The 17,108-nt window shown below is 30.1% G+C and overlaps 2 protein-coding genes across 3 annotated transcripts in view; both read left to right on the forward strand.

Annotated features, from left to right (window-relative positions):
• LOC124420774 overlaps positions 1-5,756 on the forward strand; it is a 7,090-nt gene extending 1,334 nt beyond the window's left edge. Inside the window, exons 2-3 of the mRNA XM_046954879.1 lie at positions 1,164-1,486; positions 4,974-5,756. Coding sequence (XP_046810835.1) covers positions 1,164-1,486; positions 4,974-5,438 — 788 coding nt within the window. The 3' untranslated portion in view covers positions 5,439-5,756. The remainder of the gene's footprint in view (positions 1-1,163; positions 1,487-4,973) is intronic.
• Positions 5,757-8,149: 2,393 nt separating this feature from the next.
• Positions 8,150-15,998, forward strand: LOC111686965 (solute carrier family 35 member F5). Of its 2 annotated transcripts, none has more exons than XM_023449369.2 (10): positions 8,150-8,393; positions 10,667-11,192; positions 11,263-11,403; positions 11,478-11,531; positions 14,151-14,411; positions 14,468-14,650; positions 14,721-14,871; positions 14,952-15,111; positions 15,177-15,428; positions 15,505-15,998. In XM_023449369.2, exons 2-10 carry the CDS (start codon positions 11,103-11,105, stop codon positions 15,551-15,553), a joined length of 1,341 nt encoding a protein of 446 aa, XP_023305137.2. In that variant the 5' UTR covers positions 8,150-8,393; positions 10,667-11,102; the 3' UTR covers positions 15,554-15,998. The 2 variants fall into 2 exon arrangements, with proteins under 2 accessions (XP_023305137.2, XP_046811307.1); XM_046955351.1 differs by lacking the exon at positions 8,150-8,393 and adding an exon at positions 10,219-10,378.
• Positions 15,999-17,108: the final 1,110 nt, after the last annotated feature.

A 17,108-nucleotide genomic window follows, 5' to 3' on the forward strand; every position in this document is an offset into this window, starting at 1 on the left:
CTATAGACTAGACTATAGACTATACTATAGACTAGACTATAGACTAGACTATAGACTAGACTATAGACTAGACTATAGACTAGACTATAGACTAGACTATAGACTAAATCACAATGCCTTGCCTTTCGAGAACAGGTCTTGCGGCATATTAAATCTCATATTAATCGATTCAGTAGTATTTCTCTAAAAGTGTAACAAACAAACGCACCAACCGATTTAATGGTCTAATGTTAATTGCATATACGATATGAATCACTAAAGTGTTATGAAATTAAGCTTTTATTGATAAATGCAATTTCAAATTGATAATTTAATAACTTTAAGTAATAAATACCAAACAATGAAGGCTATTCGTATCGTGATATTGAAAAGATACTATTCATTTAGAAATTCTATTAAACTGCATAATTATTTTATTAATTAAAGTGTAAAGATAAGAGAAAATCCCTTTTATATATATTTAGTATCAAGAAGGCAGTTAAAGAATTAGTTTTGAAAGGATTGCAATGAAACCCGACGGGGTTTATTAAGATTTCGATCGTATTTAATCCATAAAGTATTTATCTTTTGGGTCTTTTTTAGATTCTAAGATAATTTATTTATACATGATCATCGGTATATTAGTTGAAAACCCAAACGATATATAATTATTGGATTGATATTAGAAATGGGACCATACAATGGCAGTAATCTTCATTAAAATTTATGAAGATCGAACTCTAGCACCCATGTAAGGCTTCCTTGAGAGATTACTTTTAATGAGCACAATTATTTTAAAAATAACCAGTTTTTCACTAAAAAGTATAACGATCCGCCTATAACTGATGACCCTACATCCATTTTATCCATTTTGTAGGAATTCAAATTATATTAGGGTGACCCAAAAAAAAATTTTTTTGAGGTTTTTGAGTTACTGTTTTAACAAACCTTACCACATAGGAAATACTGTTATCTCGCTGACATTAAAGTTGCTAAATGTTAGTAATCCTTTTTTTCGACACCACCCTAATATACCATACATAACATATAAATAACCACACATATGTATAATTCATACGTATAATAATAATCCCATTAATAAAACCACTTTATATGTTCTCTATATTAATAATTTTCTTTTTTTTTTCGTATTCTGCTGATAAACTTTACACAAACTTATCAAGTATGTTTACGCAAACTTGAGGATTTCGATAATGCTTTCACAGCATTTGAACGTGCCAGTGCAATCTCCGCCGCAGCAGTTGCCACTTCAACCACTTCATCATCCAGTGCTGCAACAGCTAAAGCCTCCAACTCTGCCACAAACAATCAAAATGCGAATAGTAAGAGTACTACTGGCGGTAGTACTAGCAATATGTCCCATAATCCTTTAATACATCTAAATTTTGCTCTATTTTGTTATGAAACTGGTCGTTTGGCGATGGCTACGGAACAATATAATCGATTTGTAGGTTGTGCCCAGGATTTGATGTTGTTGCCAACTGAAGTAAGTGTGTCACAATTAAGAGATTTACAATGGATTTACTCAGTCGGGCAATGGCATTGATATTGACATTGACTTTGAAACAATGACAATGAACAAGTGTATTTAAACACCACACAAATATTTAACACAAATGTGAGCAACAAAACAATGAAAAAAATAGAACAAAGAATAAAAAACATTACATTATACGGAATAATGTAAAGAAATATGCCTGTAACATAAGCAAAAGTGGTAAAAGATTACAAATATTTTATGTGTTTTGTCTACACAGGAGCTTATGGCTGAACTTTTATTCCAGATCCCAGCAAAAAAATGCATAAGTATCTTTTTAACTAATTAACCTTGATAATCTGTAGACTAGTCTACTTTTGAACTTATCAATTACTAGACTAAATAGTAACTAGTTTATAAGCTATAGTCTAGACTATAGACTAGACTATAGACTAGACTATAGACTAGACTATAGACTAGACTATAGACTAGACTATAGACTAGACTATAGACTAGACTATAGACTAGACTATAGACTAGACTATAGACTAGACTATAGACTAGACTATAGACTAGACTATAGACTAGACTATAGACTAGACTATAGACTAGACTATAGACTAGACTATAGACTAGACTATAGACAAGACTATAGACTAGACTATAGTCAAGACTATATACTAGTCTATAGTCAAGACTATTTACTAGACTATAGTCAACACTATATACTAGACTATAGTCAAGACTATATACTAGACTATAGTCAAGACTATAGATTAGACTATAGACTAGACTATAGTCAAGACTATAGACTACACTATAGTCAAGACTATAGACTATAGTCAAGACTACAGATTAATAGATTAACCCCTTAAATGATATCAACATTTGTTTTCAGTTAATTTTAATACCAAGATTTACTTCATATTTATTTTATCATTTAAAAATTTTTTAAACAACAAAAGTTAAACTTTCAATAAGATTTCATATTTTATTTATCCTTTTCTCATGCTGTTTTTATGCAAACATCTTAAAACATTTACATATGTATTTATACAGTAACTGCAAAACTTTACATGACATTTACATAACTGTAAATAGTATTTATAATTTAATTATTCATTAATGGTAAGAGTTAAGTTGTTGGTTCTAGTCTTCATGAAATTTAATTTAATAAAAATGTTTAACATAACCAAATAATCATTATTGTGTTAAGCAAAATTGTGTATTAATTAATGCTTTACACATTAACAAAAATAACAATTACTACATTATAAATTAAAATGGAAAATTGTATACCAAACAACTTTTATAGTTATTTACAAGTGACACCCAATAATTACACATTTAATGCTGGAAAAAAAGAAAACAATATTATTTTTCATGGCCTTTAAATATTTTCTGTTTTTTGTTAATTACCCACAATGTGGGTATTTAAAATTACTTTTAAATGTTATATCATTTAATAAAATATGTTTGGTACAATGAATTTTGTAGCGGTTGGGAGAAGTATGTTTTTCTCAATAACATACAACGGCATAGTTTTAACATATGGAACAAAATAAACTTTTCGAAAGTATAAAGACTAAAATGTTTTGCATTCGAATCTAATGTCAGAATATTAATTAGACAAACATGTCTTTGTGTCTAAAATCGGTCATGTTTTATAAAATTTAGATCTTTCGACTTTAAAATGAATCATCCTCTCTTGCTTTATTCTAGGTATGAACTAGGTCATAGACTATTATCTCAACTATACTATTGTTTAGTCTATGGACTTAATTATGAACTTATCTTTAGATTAGTCGATGTACTTACTTATGGACTTATAACAGGATTGGTCTAAGTACCATTCTATAGACTTAACTATTATCTAGAACATTGTCTAGTCTAGTTTATTGATTGAACTAATTTATCGAAGTGTAGATGCAGTAGTCTATGACTATAGACTAGACTATAGACTAAACTATAGACTAGAATATAGACTGGACTATAGACTAGACTATAGACTAGACTATAGACTAGACTATAGACTAGACTATAGACTAGACTATAGACTAGACTATAGACTAGACTATAGACTAGACTATAGACTAGACTATAGACTAGACTATAGACTAGACTATAGACTAGACTATAGACTAGACTATAGACTATACTATAGACCAGACTATAGACTAGACTATAGACTAGACTATAGACTATACTATAATCCAGACTATTGACTAGACTATTGACTAGACTATAGACTAGACTATAGACTAGATGCAGTAGTCTAGGGACAAGTCCACGTGATATTCTATTGTCTAAACTAGTCTGTGGACTAGCCAATGGTCTATTCTATCGTCTAAACTATTGACTTATCTATTGTTCTGTCAGTTTTGTTGTCTATTTTCTGAACTAATTTATTGAAGAGTCGATGTAGTAGTCTATTGACAAGTCCAAGGCCTGTTCTAACGACTAAACTATTGATTAGTATATAGTATATATAACTTATTTAAGAGTCGATGGACTAAACTTTGGATAAGTCCATTGACTCGTCTTGTTGATAGATAATATCAACTGACCAGTTTACGGACTTTTCTATTCACTACTAGTAACTATGGACTAGAATATTGATAATTCTATTGGATCTATAAAGGACTAGTATATGGACTAGTTTATGGACTAACCTGTTTACTAATCTATGACTAGTATATTGGTTAATATATGAAATGTTTGGTTGATTTTTCCTACAGGTCCGCTGCTTTTGAGATCTCTCTGATAAACAAATTTAAAGTTAATATAGCGTTGATCTTATTGTTAAAGATACATCTCCGGAGAATTAGTTCATAACGATATAGCTCATAATAAAGAAGGGCTTGATTGGCCATACTTTTTGACTGGTTTTCAGGGAAAGTTTCTTAACTCTTTTAAGTCGATTTCTTGCTTGTTTTCTTGAAAACAATTGACTCAAGACCCAATATACATACACATCTTTGTGATCCACCTAAATCGATCCAAAATATCAGAGATATAAACAAAATTCTCTAAAAAATTCAAGTCATTGTTTTAAAACTGATTCGTGACTACTAAGATCAACATGTAAGAAGTTTGCACTACAACAATATGCAGAGCCCCACACCGAAATATAGCAATCGGATATATTTATCGGGATATTTTATATAATACAACAACTTTTAACAAATTTTTATTTAATTATATATAATCAAGAACTGAACTTTAAGCACATAGACGAGGACATAGATAGATCGCCTCGTAAAGTGCTTTTAAACTTTGAACTGATTTATTCTGAGATAAAAATCTTATAAACAAATTTATTTCCTTAATTAAAAAGTCATATTTGACACTCAAGATTATTATTGACTTTTGTTTAAAGCAATTCTTATAAAAAAATTGAAATACTTAACAAATAGTTTATTATTTCAATTGTTAAACATGAATTTAATACTTTTCTTTTCTTTCTTTTTATTTTTTATTAAACTTATTGTTGTAGTATAAGTTTCAAGCAACCAAACTGAAATCTTTATTGAAAATTTCCTCAAGTCATATTTTAAGTTGCGGTGACACAGCAAATACTCCTGCAACTGCTGTTCTTGCCAGTGATGTAGTTGATATTGAGACAGCAGATTTAGCAACAACAACAACTACTACTACTGCTAAAGCTGCTGATGATGATGATGCCAGTGTTAGCAATATTTACAATTATGTAAATGTTATCGAAAGAAGAAACAATATTCCGGATGACTTTGCTGAAGAAGACGAGAAAGGAAATGTGAAAGAACAACGACAGCAACGTTTGAATAATGACAACAGCTACAATGACAAATACAATGTCAACGCTGACAATGATAAAGACAAAGACAACAATGATTTTGCCAGAGTTTCGGAGGATAATGACACAATGTTTGTGAAACAAAAATCGAAAATACCATTAGAAGTAAATGCAGTGGTCAACTGAGGATTGTGCAACCAAACTAAAGAGTGACTAACCAAACAAACAACCAAAGGACTGACGACTGAAAGTTATCTTGTTGTTTTTTTTTTTTGTTTATGGTTACATGTTTAAAATAAATATTGTCATAGAAATAGTTCATGCATATAATTTAGAATAAAAAATTTCGTGATTTAAATGCAAAAATTAATTTCATAAATTAGGGAGATATTTCTTTCGAAATTTTGTTATTAAAAATTGCTTAAGGTCTTGTTGTTCTATGTTGCTGTTAAACACAATATGATTTGAGACACAGATTCTGATTCAGTACTGTTTAATTCCTTTGGAAAGTATACCTTCGACTTCCATTTCTTTTTATAATTTTTCAGCATATGAACCTACCCTAATGTTCATAGAAATACAGAAAACATTATTTCGTAAATGTCCATAAGGGTTGAATGATATGCTTAATTAAAATAATAGTTTGTACAATGAATATCAAATAATAATAACAAAATGAGATGCTTATCTACCAAAGGGACAGTACAAACTTCAGGCAAATATTACAACAAGAGATATCAGGTTTAAATTATAAAAAAAATGAACCAATTAACACTCTCAAGGTCAAATATAGATACTTTTATATTATGAAATATATATATAAAAACCTATATAATGAACTATACTAAAGCATTCTAGTACCAGATTGGTTGTAAGACAAGCTTCAAATAAATTTAAAATCTCAATTAAAAAGACCGTATTTCATGTGCCTCGGTTGCCATTTGAAAAATGAAAAAGAACCAAAGAGATCCCTCTAGCATAATCCTATTCAGTCAGTACACTTTATGATAAAATTTGCTTTTCTTAAATAATCGAAGAACCGACTTTTGTCAGTAAAAGTTGAAGTCGACTTATTTTATCCTCATAAAGACAATAATGGTATACGCACAATTGGGACGAACGACGAATTTTTCGGAACGAATTTTCGTCGTCAGATATAGAACACACTAAATTATATGAAAATGTGCACAATCAATGCGTATGACGAAATTCGTCATACGTAACGAACTGTTCGATAGTTTTATTTCTATTTCTTACGCAGACGAAGGACGAATTAATTGGGAAAAATTGTTTTAAGACCAATTCCGGTAGCCCAGTGATAGTGGTAACGACGCACAACGGTCTTCCTCCACCCAGATCTGAATTACGAATGATTTTTTTACTTTATTTTTAAAAACTTATTTCATTTTATTCAAATTGATAAATACGCATTAAATAAAGAATACATAATGTCAAAATCAGCTGACAATACATTCCGCATACAAATATGTACATCGATTCTACTTTTTTAACATACGCATAGAATGCGAGAAAACGTATAACGTGTGGTGTGGACCTCCAGCTTGAAGGTATTGCGGCTGCGAATATGGGTTTTTTTATATTGAGTTTTGACAACTCAAATCGTGGAAGAAATCCGAACTAAAATTTACGAATTTTCTTTCTCGCACAAAAGTTGTCATGCCATTCCAACTTCCTATTAACAAAGATCAATGAACAATGAAATAGAAAATAAAAAAAATATAAAATGGCTACAAATCAGCAGACGCACTCCATTTTACATTTTTCCTTGCAATCCGCAGGATTGTATTTGAACTCTAAAGCGTTAATTTCCATTCACAATATTACTTTTAAATATATGGTGTAAAGAGTAGCTAAAACAAAACAAAAATGGTTCAAGTTTAAGCTAAAAAAAACAACAATTCACAAGGAATTCACTATTAAATGTATATATTTAATACTATTTACGGTTCTAAGATTCACTAAATAAAACGCAAAACAAATCTAGTCTATAATCTAGTCTATAGTCTAATCTATAGTCTAATAGTCGAGTCTATAGTCTTATAGTCTAGTATATAGTCTTATAGTCTAGTCTATGGTCTTATAGTCTAGTCTAGTCTATAGTCTAGTATATAGTCTAGTCTATAGTCTAGTCTATAGTCTAGACTATAGACTAGACTATAGTCTAGTCTAAAGTCTAGTCTATAGTCTAGTCTATAGTCTAGTCTATAGTCTAGTCTATAGTCTAGTCTATATTCTAGTCTATAGTCTAGTCTATAGTCTAGTCTATAGTCTAGTCTATATTCTAGTCTATAGTCTAGTCTATAGTCTAGTCTATAGTCTAGTCTATAGTCTAGTCTATAGTCTAGTCTATAGTCTAGTCCATAGTCTAGTCTATAATATAGTCTATAGTCTACTCTATAGTTTAGTCTATAGTCTAGTCTATAGTCTAGTCTATAGTCTAGTCTATAATCTAGTCTATAGTCTAGTCTATAGTCTAGTCTATAGTCTAGTCTATAGTCTAGTCTATAGTCTAGTCTATAGTCTAGTCTATAGTCTAGTCTATAGTCTAGTCTATAGTCTAGTCTATAATCTAGTCTATAGTCTAGTCTACAGTTAAGTCTATAGACTAGTCTCTTTGAAGATTTCTAGCAGCTTTTATAAAAACGGAAATTCGACAGTTTCTAGAGGTTTTTAATCATATAATGATTAAAAAATTGGCAACACATTATGTTGTCGTACTACCTTATGTGTATACGCCTTGCAAGCAACTCTGCACAAAATCCAATGACAACAAATAAAGAAAGAGTTTAAATGTCACTTCCAAAGAGAAAATATTTTGACAGTTGTAATTTTATTCTACCGAATTACGGAAGAAGAAAGAATTATGTGTTTATAAATTTACGGTCAAATGGAAAATTTAATATAAAAAACTTAATCAATTAATTAAAAAACTTTAAAAAATAAAACAATACTAAACAAAAAAACCTTTAAAGTATTTAAGCAAAAAAACAACAAAACTGTCTATTACACCAAAGAAAATTCTGTTTACTTTCACGAAAAAACTTAATTTAAAAAGCAATAAAAAAACAGCTGGTGGTTGTTCATTGAGAAAAGAAAAATTATAATTATATATTGAAAAAGGTAAATAACAATATTACTGAACTTAAATAACAAGTTTAAAGTAATTATCTACATTTTATGCAATTCACCAAATCACACACCTACTTTGCCTTGTTTCAGACAAGTGCATTTCTAAGCTAACAAACATGAGTCGCACTCACACATTTGGTGACACTCTTAAGTCTAGGAGCTATACTTAGAAGCCGCTAATTAATCAATATACAGCAGTACACCTTTACAATAGATAACAAACATAATTTATTTTTATTTAAACCTTTGATTGTTTGAATATTGTTTCAACTTGGCTGTGGAGGTTTTTTGAGGTACTAAAGTAAGAGCTGGTATAGAATGTTTTCTTCTTTCATTTGGGGAATAGGTATTAAGTCTTTTATTAGCATACATAATATATAAATATTTTCTAAATGAAATTTCTAAACTGATGGATCCTTATTGTTTCCTGAATATGTCGATAGACGTATTTATACCCTACATCACTATAGTGTCTATGCTGATGTTTGTAACATTTAAGTTCAGTTCTATTTCATTTCTAGTTCAGTTCTAGTTGAGTTCTATTTGATTTTTAGTTGAGTTCAGTTCTAGTTCAGTTCTAGTTCAGATCGAGTTCAGTTCTAGTTCAGTTCCAATTTAGTTCTAGTTTAGTTCTAGTTCAGTTCCAATTTAGTTCTATTTTATTTCTAGTTCAGTTCTAGTTCTAGTTCAGTTCTAGTTCAGTTCTAGTTCAGTTCTAGTTCAGTTCTAGTTCAGTTCTAGTTCAGTTCTAGTTCAGATCTAGTTCAGTCCTAGTTCAGTCCTAGTTCAGTTCTAGTTCAGTTCTAGTTCAGTTCTAGTTCAGTTCTAGTTTAGTTCTAGTTCAGTTCTAGTTCAGTTCTAGTTCAGTTCTAGTTCAGTTCTAGTTCAGTTCTAGTTCAGTTCTAGTTCAGTTCTAGTTCAGTTCTAGTTCAGTTCTTGTTCAATTCTAGTTCAGTTCTAGTTCAGTTCTAGTTCAGTTCTAGTTCAGTTCTAGTTCAGTTCTAGTTCAGTTCTAGTTCAGTTCTAGTTCAGTTCTAGTTCAGTTCTAGTTCAGCTCTAGTTCAGTTCTAGTTCGCTTCTAGTTCAGTTCTAGTTCCGTACTAGTTCAGTTCTACTTCAGTTCTAATTCAGTTCTAGTTGAGTTCTAATTTAGTTCAAGTTTAGTTCTAGTTTAGCTCTAGTTCAGTTCTAGTTCAGTTCTAGTTCGGTTCTAGTTCACTTCTAGTTCACTTCTAGTTCAGTTCTAGTTCAGTTCTAGTTCAGTTCTAGTTCAGTTCTAGTTTAGTTCTAGTTCAGTTCTACTTTAGTTCTAGTTCAGTTCCAGTTCAGTTCTAGTTCAGTTCTAGTTCTAGATCAGTTCAGTTCTAGTTCAGTTCTAGTTCAGTTCTACTTCAGTTCTAGTTCAGTTCTAGTTCAGTTCTAGTTCAGTTCTAGTTCAGTTCTAGTTCAGTTCTAGTTCAGTTCTAGTTCTAGATCAGTTCTAGTTCAGTTCTAGTTCAGTTCTAGTTCAGTTCTAGTTCAATTCTAGTTCAGTTTTGGTTCAGTTCTACTTCTGTTCAGTTTAGAAAAATTATAATAAAATAATATCTTAAATGTTTTAATACTTTTAAGAGCTGATGTCATTGTAAACTCTTTCCAAATGAAAGTAAATGTGACATACATACAAACATCTGAACACATGAAGCTCTGTCGTTTTTATTATTATTCATTTTCATGAGACAATATTCGAAACATTATCAGTTATAGACTTCTCTACAAATGGTCTATTTTATAATAAATATTTATTTAATAAACATTAACAGAAAGATAATAAAACAACTTTTATACAAATTATAATTTTCTTATTTTTTTGGGAATTTCTAAAATAACAGTTATGATAAAGAGCAATAGTTAAACAAATAGTGATCAAAAATTGCAAAAAAACACGAAACAGTTTTCACACTTTATAAAATTTATAAATATTTTCTAAAGCTTGGGTACTTTTGAATTGTAGTTAAACAAATACGTAGTAAAATAATAGATTTGCTTTTGATTTCGAAAAGGTTTATTAAGCATCATCAAATAGAACGTGTATGACAAAAAGAAAACTCAATCAACCTAATAAACCTTTTGTTATATGGCAACTAACCAAATTGCATTTAAAAGATAAATAAAATCAATAAAGTAATCGTTTAAACACTTGGTGTCAACTATTAATAGGACTCTTAAACTATAACCACTTAAATGGGATGCTAAATATGTTTAATAAACTTTTCTTTTTGTAGATTTTGTTTTATTTTAACAAACCAATAACTGAATAGGGCACAAACATAGAAAAACAACATTTGGATGACCACAAAGAGGGGGTGCTGTAAAAGTCTTACTACAACTAACTACGTCATTTTCAATATAAAAAGAATATTTGGCAAACAATAATAAAAAAGATAAATTTTAATATTTATTCTTAATCACAAGCTAAAAACAACATCAATATAAAATGAAGTCAAAACGTGGCCTAGAAAATCTAACAATAACAACTTAAAATTGTCATAATAATAACGTCGTTATTCAATTTCAAATTACTCTAGAAATTAGAGTATTTTAGCAGTTTCAGTTGAAACAAAAAAACAACTAACTGCTAAACAACAACAAAAAAACAATAGCAACATCGCCAAAAAAGTATAAACAAAATTTCAACAACAAAATATCATCAAACAAATAATGTTAACTAGAACCCAAAAATTAATATTGGGTGTAACAATACTCATACTGGTCGATGTAATATGGGTTACTTCCAGCGAATTAACAAAGGTTGGTCTCTAAAAATATCAACAAAAATATTTGCATTTAACATGAACACATATTTGTTTATTATTTATAGTTTCTTTATGAGGATGAGAATTTCAAAAAACCATTTTTCTGTACATATTTTAAAACTTCTATGTTTACCATATATCTCGTCATAATTGGTCTAATAGCACCCTGGAAGGAAACGTGCGAAAGACAAAATGGCAATTATTCGGTAAATATGACTTAAAATAAACTGGAGTTTTGAAGCTTTTAGCAATTGATTTGATATTATTTTCGTTTTTGCAGATGATGGATCAAAATGTAGAGGATGATAGCTACTATTCTCACCATCCCTCTTTGGTAAGTAGAATTGTTTAAATCTTTCTCTTTTTATAGAACCGTGCCCCTCGATAAGAATAATAATTATGTTAAATATTTAGTTCTAGTTCAGTTCTTGTTCAGTTCTAGTTCAGTTCTAGTTAAGTTCTAGTTCAGTTCTAGTTCAGTTCTAGTTCAGTTCTAGTTCAGTTCTAGTTCAGTTCTAGTTCAGTTCTAGTTCAGTTCTAGTTTCGTTCTAGTTCAGTTCTAGTTCAGTTCTAGTTCAGTTCTAAATCAGTTCTAGTTCAGTTCTAGTTCAGTTCTAGTTCAGTTCTAGTTCAGTTCTAGTTCAGTTCTAGTTCAGTTCTAGTTCAGTTCTAGTTCAGTTTTAGTTCACTTCTAGTTCAGTTGTAGTTCACTTCTAGTTCTGTTCTAGTTCAGTTCTAGTTCACTTCTAGTTCACTTCTAGTTCAGTTCTATATCAGTTCTACTTCAGTTCAGTTCTAATTCAGTTTTGATTCAATTCTATTTCAATTCTAGTTCAGATTTACTTCAGTTCTAGTTCAGTTCTATATCAGTTCTACTTCAGTTCAGTTCTAGTTCAGTTTTAGTTCAGTTCTAGTTCAATTCCAGTTCACTTCTAGTTCAGTTTTAGTTCACTTCTTGTTCACTTCTAGTACAGTTGTAGTTCACTTCTAGTACAGTTGTAGTTTACTTCTAGTTCAGTTCTTGTTCAGTTCTAGTTCACTTCTAGTTCAGTTCTACTTCAGTTCAGTTTTTATTCATTTCTAGTTCAATTCTAGTTTAGATTTAGATTTAGTTTAGTTCTAGTTCAGTTCTTGTTCAGTTCTTGTTCAGTTCTTGTTCAGTTCTTGTTCAGTTCTAGTTCAGTTCAGTTCTTGTTCAGTTCTAGTTCAGTTCTAGTTCAGTTCTAGTTCAGTTCTAGTTCAGTTCTAGTTCAGTTCTAGTTCAGTTCTAGTTCAGTTCTAGTTCAGTTCTAGTTCAGTTCTAGTTCAGTTCTAGTTCAGTTCTAGTTCAGTTCTAGTTCAGTTCTATATCAGTTCTACTTCAGTTCAGTTCTAATTCAGTTCTTGTTCAGTGCTATTTCCGTTCTAGTTCAGTTTTATTTCAGTTCTATTTCAGTTCTAGTTCAGTTCTAGTTCAGTTCTAGTTCAGTTCTAGTTCAGTTCTAGTTCAGTTCTAGTTCAGTTCTAGTTCAGTTCTAGTTCAGTTTCAGTTCTAGTTCAGTTCTAGTTCAGTTCAGTTCATTCTAGTTCAGTTCTAGTTCAGTTCTAGTTCAGTTCTAGTTCAGTTCTAGTTCAGTTCTAGTTCAGTTCTAGTTCAGTTCTAGTTCAGTTCTAGTTCAGTTCTAGTTCAGTTCTAGTTCAGTTCTAGTTCAGTTCTAGTTCATTTCTAGTTCAGTTCTAGTTCAGTTCTAGTTTAGTTCTAGTTCAGTTCTAGTTCAGTTCTAGTTCAGTTCTGGTTCAGTTCTAGTTCAGTTCTAGTCACTTCTAGTTCAGTTCTAGTTCAGTTTCTAGGTTCGTTCTAGTTTCAGTTTCTAGTTCAGTTCTAGTTCAGTCTAGTTTCAGTTCTAGTTCAGTTTCTAGTTCAGTTCTAGTTCAGTTCTAGTTCAGTTCTAGTTCAGTTCTAGTTCAGTTCTAGTTCAGTTCTAGTTCAGTTCTAGTTCAGTTCTAGTTCAGTTCTAGTTCAGTTCTAGTTCAGTTCTAGTTCAGTTCTAGTTCAGTTCTAGTTCAGTTTCTAGTTTCAGTTCTAGTTCAGTTCTAGTTCAGTTCTAGTTCAGTTCTAGTTCGTTCTAGTTCAGTTCTAGTTCAGTTCTAGTTCAGTTTCTAGTTCAGTTCTAGTTCAGTTCTAGTTCAGTTCTAGTTCAGTTCTAGTTCAGTTTAGTTCAGTTCTAGTTCAGTTCTAGTTCAGTTCTAGTTCAGTTCTAGTTCAGTTCTAGTTCAGTTCTAGTTCAGTTCTAGTTCAGTTCTATATCAGTTCTACTTCAGTTCAGTTCTAATTCAGTTCTTGTTCAGTGCTATTTCCGTTCTAGTTCAGTTTTATTTCAGTTCTATTTCAGTTCTAGTTCAGTTCTAGTTCAGTTCTAGTTCAGTTCTAGTTCAGTTCTAGTTCAGTTCTAGTTCAGTTCTAGTTCAGTTCTAGTTCAGTTCTAGTTCAGTTCTAGTTCAGTTCTAGTTCAGTTCTAGTTCAGTTTTAGTTCAGTTCTAGTTCAGTTCTAGTTCAGTTCTAGTTCAGTTTAGTTCAGTTCTAGTTCAGTTCTAGTTCAGTTCTAGTTCAGTTCTAGTTCAGTTCTAGTTCAGTTCTAGTTCAGTTCTAGTTCAGTTCTAGTTCAGTTCTAGTTCAGTTCTAGTTCAGTTCTAGTTCAGTTCTAGTTTAGTTCTAGTTCAGTTCTAGTTTAGTTCTAGTTCAGTTCTAGTTCAGTTCTAGTTCAGTTCTAGTTCAGTTCTAGTTCAGTTCTAGTTCAGTTCTAGTTCAGTTCTAGTTCAGTTCTAGTTCAGTTCTAGTTCAGTTCTAGTTCAGTTCTAGTTCAGTTCTAGTTCAAGTTGAGTTCTAGTTCACTTCCAGTTCTATTTATGTTCTAGTTCTTTCTTTTTTTACGTTCTAAGCTTATTTACACACTTATTTCTTTTTTCATTCCAGAGTGATCCCACATTTATACCCATACGTTCGGCAGCTAGCACTAGCGTAGGTGGTGGTGGTGGTGCCATATCTGGCACTGAAAGTGATGATTCCAGCATACGTTCGGTACGTTTTAGTAAAATGGCCGAAGTACGTGAGATGTCAGCTCATGAGGCTACAGAGGCGTTAATGGCACGTCTCTCTTACGCAGCTAGCATGCGTATACGCAGACAAACATCTCATAATAAAACTGCTAAAACAGCTTTAATGTTTTGTGTTTTGGTAGGATATATTTTAAAAGCCTTAATGGGATTCCTTTTAATTTTTTCTTATTCTAGTGGTTTTTGGCTAATTATTTATTTCAAGTTTCATTGGAAATGACCGAAACAGCTGTAGTAACTCTATTGAGTTCTTCCTCGTCTCTCTTTACATTGGCTTTGGCAGCTTTTTTCCCCTCAGCAGTAGGTGATAAATTTACCATAACAAAAGTTATAGCAGTGGCCATGAATATTGGTGGGGTGGTAAGTTAAACTATTAGAATATATCATTCTTTGTTATTGTATTTTTTAAAAAAAATGTTTACTATTTAAGGCCACTATAACAATCTCAGATATACAAGATACCAATTTTTCACGAGGCGCTTTGTTGGCATTGTTTAGTGCATTTTTCTATGCTGCCTATTTGGTGTTTGTCAAAAGAAAAAGTGATACAGAGGAAAAAATCGACATACCATTATTTTTTGGTAAGTTGTATATGGTTTTATGTTTTGCTTTGAAATAAGTTAAACTAATTTCTTTAACTTGTAAATGTTTCTCTTTAAAGGTTTTGTAGGTTTATGGAATTTACTGTTAATGTGGCCAATATTTTTCATTTTAAATTTTACCAAAATAGAAAAATTTGAATTACCCAATCAAAATCAATTTGCAATATTATTTTTAAATGGTTTAATTGGTACCGTAGTATCTGAAGCTTTATGGTTATGGTGAGTAGAAGGATTTTGTAAACATATATAAAAGTAAATTTAATTTGTTTTTATACTTCAAACAGGGGCTGCTTTTTAACTTCCTCTTTAATAGGCACCATTGCCATTTCTCTGCAAATACCTTTATCTATATTATTTGATGTGTTATTGAAAAAGAAACCCTACTCACCGCTGTTTTATATAGGTTCTGTACCCACTTTTATGGCATTAATGCTATTAGCTTTACTCATGCGTAATGATGATTCCGATCCTTTGATGCGTTTATTTAAAGTTATTTATAGAAAATTATGCAATTGTAAAAAGCCAAATATTGTCAGGTATAGAAATGTTTATGAAATTAAGTTTTGTTGTAAAAAAATATATATTTTAATAAAATTTTTTTATTTATTTTAGAATAAACGATGAAGAGCAGCAAGAATCTCTTATTGGCAGTAATGACTGATTTAGTTTAATTTATTTTCTTTACAAAAGTATTTACAATTAAGTTACTAACAATATACAAACATCCACACACACACACACTTACAAAAAGAAAATGCCTCGAAATTTGCTCATTTTAAAACCAAAAATAAAAAAGTAACAAATAAACTTGAGAAAACATAGTTCAAAACTCTATTATAATTTGGCTGTAGTTAAGAATTTCATTTGCATTCTGTTATTTATATAAAAGCACAATTTTATTTTCCTTTTTTTCTAATTAACCTCAGATCTCTTTACGTTTTTATTTTAATTTTTATGATTTTTTTTTAACACAACATTTTTGTAAAAAAGTAAAATTTTGTAAAGTTGTATGTATAGCTTTTTAGCAGTTTTAATAATAAATTAACTATATATATGTAGTTGTATTTAAAACTAAATAAAATTTTATGTATATTTTATGATTATCTTTATTATTACTTATAATCTTCTTAGCTGTAATAATAATATTATTATTTATAAGCTCATTTGTATTATTTATAATTAATCATAAAAAAAAAACAAAACAATAAAAAATGCATTAAATTATTTTTACATTTATACTCAATAGTTTTATGCAAAAACAAAAAAAATTAAAATGAGTATCATTAGTAATAACAAAAGAAAATACCTTACCATGAATTTGATGTTAAATATAATAAAGAAAAATTCTTAGAAAACAAATATTTTTGTGATTTATTTCTAAAGGACATTTCTATGTTTTAAGGCAAGCAAATGAATTTTCAATAAAATGCCATTGTTATATAAGAAACTGACTGAAATTTGGTTAATATGTGTCCCATTATTGAAATATCGCAAATTTGAGGATATTTTCATAAAATAAAAGTTAAGGTATAAAAAAACGGCAGTAGACCACAAAATCTGCGATCTCAAGAGTCTTTAGAATATAACCTTAAATAGTCTGTAGATCTTTAAATATGCATTCAACTTGGAAGAAATTGAAAAAAGATAATGATTAAGTTGTCGTTACCTCTAAAATTGAAATTGACTTTTTTAATTTTAGAAGTGGTCTTATATACATATATTCTACATAGCCGAATGTAATCATATTGAAATAACCGCTAAAATATAATTTTAGTATCATTACTGCTAAAACAGCGATACTAAAATGCCGATAACGCTAAAAAACTAAGTCAAAATAACGATACCGCTACTTCATCACCGTTTCAAAACGGTTGCTAACCTTAATGATCAAAGTGCTCAATCACCATTTTTATCTTTGTCATGACGATTGACAAGTCCAACCTGTGTAATAACTAGTGTATGGATAAATCTATTGACTTATGTATGGACAAGTTAATTGGGTAATCTGTTGACTATGAGATAGTCTATTGGCTGATGTTTTTACTAGTCCACTGATTAGTCTATTGACTAATCTATGAACTAATCTGAAGTGTTATCTATCTATCTATCTATCTATCTATCTATCTATCAATCTATCTATCTATCTATCTATCTATCTATCTATCTATCTATCTATCTATCTATCTATCTATCTATCTATCTATCTATCTATCTAT

Source organism: Lucilia cuprina, chromosome 6 (assembly GCF_022045245.1).
Source record: "Lucilia cuprina isolate Lc7/37 chromosome 6, ASM2204524v1, whole genome shotgun sequence".
Lineage (NCBI taxonomy): Eukaryota > Metazoa > Arthropoda > Insecta > Diptera > Calliphoridae > Lucilia > Lucilia cuprina.